We start from the raw sequence: 7,716 nt of genomic DNA, 5'->3' as shown, positions 1-7,716 counted from the left end.
CACACACACACACACACACATACACACACAAAATGAATCAAAGCCGCCAAGAGCCTTCAATCTTCTAATCATTTCCAAATAAAAGCCAAGTGAAACTAGTAAATAAGTTTCAGCAAGCTACATGTAACACCACTGTACAAACGTAGCACTTGACAAGAACACTGCTGCTCATAAATTCATTATAGCCTTCAAAATCTACAGCAGACTAACATGAAATGCTGTCAGCTAAAAGTATAACATTTATATTTCCTGAGTTTATGAGAAATTTTGCATGAGGATACTTTATATCAGTGTTTTATACAAAACAGTAAAGAGAGGTCCTAGGAAATCTCTAGAAGGCCCATCTAAGATAAACACTATCAATTTTTTTTCAATATGGGAGTTGGAATCTCAAGCCTCCTGCATGTTAGGTGAGCACTCTAACATTAAATCATATCCCTAGCTCTCTTCTTATCTTTTGAGATGGTTTATCAAGTTGTTCAGTCAGTTTACCCTTCATCATACTCTTCAGTGCAAATAGGCCTAAGTAGAGTGGCTGGGATTATAGGTCTGTGCCATCTTCAAAGACAAATTTCACTGCTGCCACTTAAAAGTGATGTGGTCAGAGGGTGGTGGTGCACACCTTTAATCCCAGCACTTGGAATGCAGAGGCAGGAGGATCTCTATGAGTTTGAGGCCAGTCTGGTCTAAGGAGTGAGTTCCAGGACAGCCAAAGAAACTTGTTCTCAAAACACGGAAGGGAGGGAGGGAGGGTAGGAGGGAAGGGGGGAGGGAGGAAAACCAGGAATGGTGGGTCACATTGTAATCCTGGCATTTGAAAAGTTGAGGCAGGCAAACTATCATAGGTTTCAGGACAGCTTAGATATAAGTGAAACACTTTCTCTCTAAAAAAAGAAGAGGGGGCTGGAGAGATGGCTCAGTGGTTAAGAACACTGCCTGCTCTTCCAAAGGTCCTGAGTTCAATTCCCAGCAACCACATGGTGGCTCACAACCATCTGTAATAGTGCCATCTGTCTGGTGCCCTCTTCTGGCCTGCAGACATACACACAGACAGAATATAGTATACATAATTAATAAATAAATATTAAAAAAAAGAGAAAAAAGAAAGAAAAGAAAGAAAACTATAAAACATCTTAGTATGAATATACCTGAACAAGTTTTGAGATCAGCAAAGCAGCAAGAAACAAAAAGAAAGGGAGGGAGGGAAGGAAAAAGGAAGTCTTATTATGTAGTTCTGTCTGGCCTTGAACTGTTGCTCCTCCTGCTTCAGGTTCCTGAGTGCTGGGGTTACAGCTGTGCACTTCCATGGTAGGTTAGGGCTGAGTAAAGCATCAATGACAAGTATCCTGCAGTTTAAAAATGAAAAAGGAATAGCGCAGCCAAATAAAAACCAGGGTCACTATCAGGTTACATGATAGTAACGAAAATTCTCCAAGGCTTGGAAGTATAGCCCAGTGGCACAGCTATGTCCAGCATGTATGATGTCTTGGGTTTAATCTCCAGTGTTACTTTTATGAGCACGAGTGCATACACACACACACACACACACACACACACACACACACACACATATACAAATACCTTCCTAAGAAGAAAGAATCACTGACTCAAGAAAGAAAAAATCTCAAGGGCTGGAGAGATGGCTCAATAGTTAAGAGGACCTGGTTCCATTTCCAGCACCCACATGGCAGCTCATCACCATGTGGAACTCCAGTTCCAGGGGACCCAACACCCTCTTCAGTTCTCTGCAGTCACCAGGCATGAATGTGGTACACAAACATACATGCAGGGAAAAATATCTATATATATCAAATTTTTTCAAAGTTAAACAAATAAAGCGCCTCTAGTGGCTGGGTATACAGTTCAGAAGCAAAGCAATTTAGTACAAATGATATCCTGGATTCAATGACAGCAGCAGCAACAAAAACACAAAAACCACCCCACCAATTAATCCTATTAGAGATTTAAATGCTCTAGCCGCTTTGCCATGTTAAACATCTCTTGTCAAGTTCTTCGGGTTGCATGTATGCCCTTAACTTGGATACACTATAGGAAACAAGTAGTTATTTCTCTCCCCAACTAGTTACAATGTCTTACTAAGAAAGATGAACTTACATACCAAGTAGTGATCTCAATCATGAACATGAATCATAATTGCCTAGCCTGTACTTGTTACAAATATAGAATCCAAGACTTTCAGTCTGATTTAGTACACCGGAGGTAGAAACTATGCCCCTCAAACCCCCAACCTATTTTTTTGTTTATTTTACATTATCATTTGTGCCTTTTAAACTGGTTCATATGCATCATACATAGTGTTGGTTTTTAAAGTCAATCTAGCTGGGCGATGGTGGCGCACGCCTTTAATCCCAGCACTCGGGAAGCAGAGGCAGGCGGATCTCTGTGAGTTCGAGACCAGCCTGGTCTACAGAGCTAGTGCCAGGACAGGCTCCAAAGCCACAGAGAAACCCTGTCTCAAAAAACCAAAAAAAAAAAAAAAAAAAGTCAATCTACATTTTAAATAAACAACACAGGCGGTCCTTCTTCTAACCACCAAGGAAAGCACAAGCAGCTTACCGACTGTCCCTTCAGGAAGTGTTCATTTGGAGACGCTACAGCAATGCTGACATAATGGGTTAGATTCCCACCTGAAAACTCAGGAACAGCCTCCCACTAACCGTGCACCAGTCTCCTATTAGACATTGGCAGAACTGTCATGATTTGTTCTTTCCACAGGACCATGAACTAGCCAAGCCCAATGTGAAGCCTCCTATGAAAACTCAGCATTAGTCAGGAAAGACCTGGGATACACTGCCTATGTTCTACAGACTCAAGATCCTAAAATCAGGTGGACTATAAATTTCTTCTAAACGACTTTGATAAGGCCACCCGGAAGACATATCTTTCTCTTGGATTCCTTTGAGGGTTAGGCACAGTGCTAAACAGACAAAAACAAACAACAATAAAAACAAAGAGAAGGCACTGGTGCTCCTGTTAGGATGCACAAGGAAAGGGACTTTTGATCCAGTTCCCATCTGATTGCAAACATGCCAACAAGTAGCTGAAGGGAAGGTAGAATTGCTGTTAAAACATTTGTGGAATCATATACAAACTTCACATTCTTTTTTCAAATAGATATTTAGAATTACATCAAAAGTTGCAACCTCCTTCATTTATTACTTTGGAAATACTTTTTTATTAAAGATATGTTTATTTTTACTTTGTGTGTTTGAGTGTTTTGCCTATATGTTTGCTTATGTATCATCCACAAACTTGGTGCCTGTGGAGGTCAGAAGAGGGGATGTGATCCCCTAGAACTAGAGTTAAAAATGGTTGTGAGCCACCAACTGAACCCAGGTTCTCTGCAAGAACAGTATGCGCTTTAACCAACTGAGCCATCTATCTCTCCAGCCCCTGGAAATGCTCTTTGTGGATCAGGTAAAATATCTCTACCACCAATAGATGCACTTCGCCCAATCAATCACTCATTAAAAATCATTAAGGTCAGAATATTTGGCAGTTTAATTCATTCCTCTTTGGAACAGATGCTGTAGGAAGGCTTTACCAAGCACCCTAAACAGTCTCCCTAATTGGTTTGATAACTTTCTCTATTTAGAGTATCTTAAAAACATGAGTTTTAACAACATGGAAACTGGTCATGAAACATTATTCCCTAGCTGGACACGAAGCTGGGTATGGTGGGGGCTCATGCTCGTAATCCCAAAACTCTGAAGGCTGAGGCAGGAGAACCCCAAGTACAAAGCCAGCACAGACTACATAACAAGACCTATCTCAAAAACAAACCAAGATCTAGAGCGATGGCTCCGCTGTTAGAAGAACGTGCTACTTTTGCAGAAGACCTGGGTTTGGTTCCAGCACCCACATGACAGCTCACAACTGTCTGTAACTCCAGCTCCAAGCAGTCCAATACCCTCCTCTGGTCTCCATGAGCAACAGGTACACACATGGTCCAGATACACATGAAGGAAAAACACTCATACATGTTAAAAAAAAAAAAAAAAACATGTTTAGGGGCTGGAGAGCTGGCTCAGCAGTTAAGAGCACTGACTGTTCTTCCAGGGGACCCAGGTTCAATTCCAAGCACCGCATGGCAGCTCCTAACTGTTTGTAACCCCAGTTCCAGGGAATCTGGTACCCTCACACTGACACACAGGCAGGGAAAACATCAATGCATATTTTATATCTCTCTATATCTACATATATATATCATATATATGTGATATATATCACATATATTTTTAAACAAATCAAAACAATTTTTAGGGGCTGGAGAGATGGCTCAGAGGTTAGGAGCATTGCCTGCTCTTCCAAAGGTCCTGAGTTCAATTCCCAGCAACCACATGGTGGCTCACAACCATCTGTAATGAGGTCTGGTGTCCTCTTCTGGCCTGCAGTCATACACACAGACAGAATATTGTATACATAATAAATAAATATTTATTTAAAAAAAAACAATTTTTAAAGGCAACATTATTCTCATTTTGCAATATGAAAAACTAAAAATTAATACATACTAACCTGATGTAGTAGAAACTTGCAAATGTCTGGGTTAGATTCCATTTCTACTACTTACTAGAGAATTACTTAGCTCCTTTAATCTCATTTTCTTCATATGTAAAGTGGGAAAAACATGTTCAACTTCACCATGATTTGAAAATGTGACCGTGTAAATAAAGTTAGCACTTAGTCAAGGTATTTCATTTATTCCAGATATAATGTAAATGATTACATCTACACTCCACAAAATAGAGGGGCAGAGGTATGATATAGATTCTAATCTTCCTACCAGTCTAAAAATTTATCAATAAAACTTTTTATAGACAGCAAAACATTTTTGGTAGATATTCAGGAGTCTTTCAATGAAAATGCCTTCAATTTATTCACTCAGTTCCTATCTCTAAACAGGGTTTCCTGTCCTTGGATAGTCCTTTTACTGGCCCCATTACTTTTCCACCTCCCTACCACCATTTTTTTTTTTTTTGGACTGGGTGTAGTGATCCATGCCTGATAACCCTGCACTCAAGAGTCAAGGTAGAACTAGTTTAGTTCAATAACAGACTAGGCTATAGTCTGAGATGCTGTATCAAAAAAAAAAAAAAAACAAAACTTGTGTGTGTGTGTAGGAGGGGCTTTCTTCAGATTAAAGCCTCATCAGTCTTTCCCTCTTAAAAGTCCTCCCTTTTCAAGCCAAAATTAATTCTGAGACCTCTGGTCTATTAATGAAAACTCCCAAGAAGATTTTTATACAAAAACTTTGTAGCTTATACCAACATTATTATAAACATTTGATCATGTAACTGTCCAATTCAATACACAAGGCTGATGGAATATGCCTCTACAGTGGAGACCAAAGGCACATGGCTAGAAAGCAATTAGGACTCAGAATTTCAGATTCCGAATTTAGTAATCTACTCCATTTATAAAGCTATTGTATCTTGCATACTCTTCCTCTATGTCACTCATGAAACATGGAGGAAACCATCTTTGTACCTCCTGATACCATCAGAGTACCGCAACAAGAACAGCTTCCTCCCTGTAGCGTTTTCTAGACTACACAAGCAATGCAGGCTACTCCAAGACACTAAGGCCACAAAATATGCAGGCTACTCCGAGACACGAAGGCCACAAGTTACTTTCAATACTTGCTCCCCGATCTTCAAGTGAAAAAGAATGCCGGCTGCATAAAAAAAGGCTAAGAGCCTGTGCCACAGTCCCTCTATGACCCCACACACACAGTTCACAACTTTCAGTTATCTGTCCTCTTTCCTCCTCCCTGGATAGGAGTTTTTTGTCTGACATCCCAACGGGAACCCATTTCGACGGTAAATAACCCTAGTCTCCAAAGAGACCACAGCTTAGGTCTTCCTCCCCAAACACTGCGGAAGCTCTTCGGGACATTTATGGATGTCCCTCCTATGTCCACATGTCCGATCTGAAAAACTTCATCTTCCTTCCAGAGTCCACACCTTCAAGGCTATTTTTCCCTCCCACAGCCCATGCTCACTCTTGCACCTCCTCCAAAATCTCCCAGCCATTGGGGCTGGCGGACGATACTTCCTATCTCGCCCGGCCCGGATCTCTCGGCCTACAGTCATGACGCCCCGAACCGGCCCAAGCAGACAGCGGCCCCCTTCAGTACCCCAAACCCCGAGGCCCATCAGCCCCGATCCCTGCCCCGCCTCCCGGCCCGAGGCGCCAAGTCCTCGGGGCACAGTCTCCAGGCCTGGCCCTGGCTATTAGGGCCTAAGACTCAGCGGGGAGACAGGAAGATGCTGCTGCAGCGGGTCGGACACCGGGCGAGTCGGACGCTCGGGCCGGGCGGCTCACAGCTCCCGTGGCCAGGACTCAGCCCTCCCGCTCCGCCGGCCCGCGCCTCCGCGGCCTGCCCTCACCTGATCCAGGTTCTCGTCGCTGCCGCTGTCCTCAGTATCCGAGTCGATTACGACACGGCCTTTCCGCTTCTTTACCATGGTGGTCCCCCGGCTCCCACGCCGGACGCCGCCGGGACTACCCTCTTGCCCGCCTGCCAGTGGGACCGCCACTGCCGCCACCGCCGCCGCCGCCGTCGCTCGACCCACACAAAGGCGACCGCGCATGCGCGCTCCGCTCCGCCCCTGGCCCCGCCCCCCGCCAGGCGCACGCCGTTCGCCAATGCCTGGCGCCCCGCCCCGCCCCACCCCCGACGCAGCGCGAGGGGCGGGGCTACGCTCCTGCTGGTTCCGGGCGGGAGTTACCCGGTCTCTTTCGGCGGGCCCGGTGTTGGAGCTGCGGGTTTCCCAGGGATTCTCTGCTAGAAGCTAGTTTGAGACGCCGGACCGGACCAGGGTCCACCCTGAAGAATCTCATGCGTTTCCAGCCTTGGAAGGCGATTTCAGAAGCCACCAGAGTGGACGACAGTTCCCATGGAACTTGCTGAGGGCGCGGGTGGAGGAACCGGAGCCTGCCTGCCTGCCTGCCTGCCTGCCTGGGACGTATTAGTGACAGCGGAACAGCGACCCAAAGAGTAGGGAAGACTTCCAAGGGATAGCATCGTGGAAAAAAAGTCCAGCGATAATAATATTAGTTTAGGGAACTCAAATTCATTGTGGGAGAGCGGCAGGTGTCGGGGATATGGGATGATGAGCTGAGAACGTGGCCCGGAACGAAAGCAGTACCTAATGAGGTATATTAAAGAGTTTCAAACTCTCATGGTTGTATCTTGGTAAGAGACGACGATGCCTTCGACACCGGAAGAGACCGAAAATAGAAAAGAAGATAGATTCTGGATTATTTGCTAGGAATTCAGTTCCCTAGAATTTGAGATTGGTGTTCAGAAGGGGCAGGAGTTGCAGGTTTTGTTTTAGGAAGGTGAAGGCAAACTAGCCCTTTATCAAAATGTAAGAGAGGTTTGGAGGGGAGGGGAAATGTTTTATGTCTGTATTGAATTTGAAATCATCTGACAAAAGATCAGCACCTCCCCCCCCCAAAAAAAAAAACCCGCGGGGAGGGGAGGGGCTTGCGAGATGGCTCAGAGCATCTTCCAGAGATCCTGAGTTCAATTTCCAGCAACCACATGGTGGCTCACAACCGTTTGTAATGAGATCTGGTGCTTCTTCTGGTGTGCAGGCAGAAAACTATACATAATAAAGAAATCTTAGGGGGCTGGAGAGATGGCTCAGAGGTTAAGAGCATTGCCTGCTCTTCCAAAGGTCCTGA

General features: G+C 44.6%; 1 protein-coding gene across 1 annotated transcript in view; it reads right to left on the bottom strand.

Annotated features, from left to right (window-relative positions):
* Window positions 1-6,617, bottom strand: part of Rtf1 (RTF1 homolog, Paf1/RNA polymerase II complex component) — a 61,386-nt gene extending 54,769 nt beyond the window's left edge. The window contains exon 1 of the mRNA XM_005364281.1: window positions 6,414-6,617. Within this exon, the coding sequence (XP_005364338.1) occupies window positions 6,414-6,617 (204 nt within the window). The remainder of the gene's footprint in view (window positions 1-6,413) is intronic.
* Between the last annotated feature and the right edge of the window lie 1,099 nt (window positions 6,618-7,716).

Source organism: Microtus ochrogaster (genome assembly GCF_000317375.1).
Source record: "Microtus ochrogaster isolate Prairie Vole_2 chromosome 14 unlocalized genomic scaffold, MicOch1.0 chr14_random_1, whole genome shotgun sequence".
Taxonomy (NCBI): Eukaryota; Metazoa; Chordata; class Mammalia; order Rodentia; family Cricetidae; genus Microtus; species Microtus ochrogaster.
The sequence above is the reverse complement of the archived record's forward strand: the minus strand, read 5'-3'. Positions and strand labels throughout refer to the sequence as shown.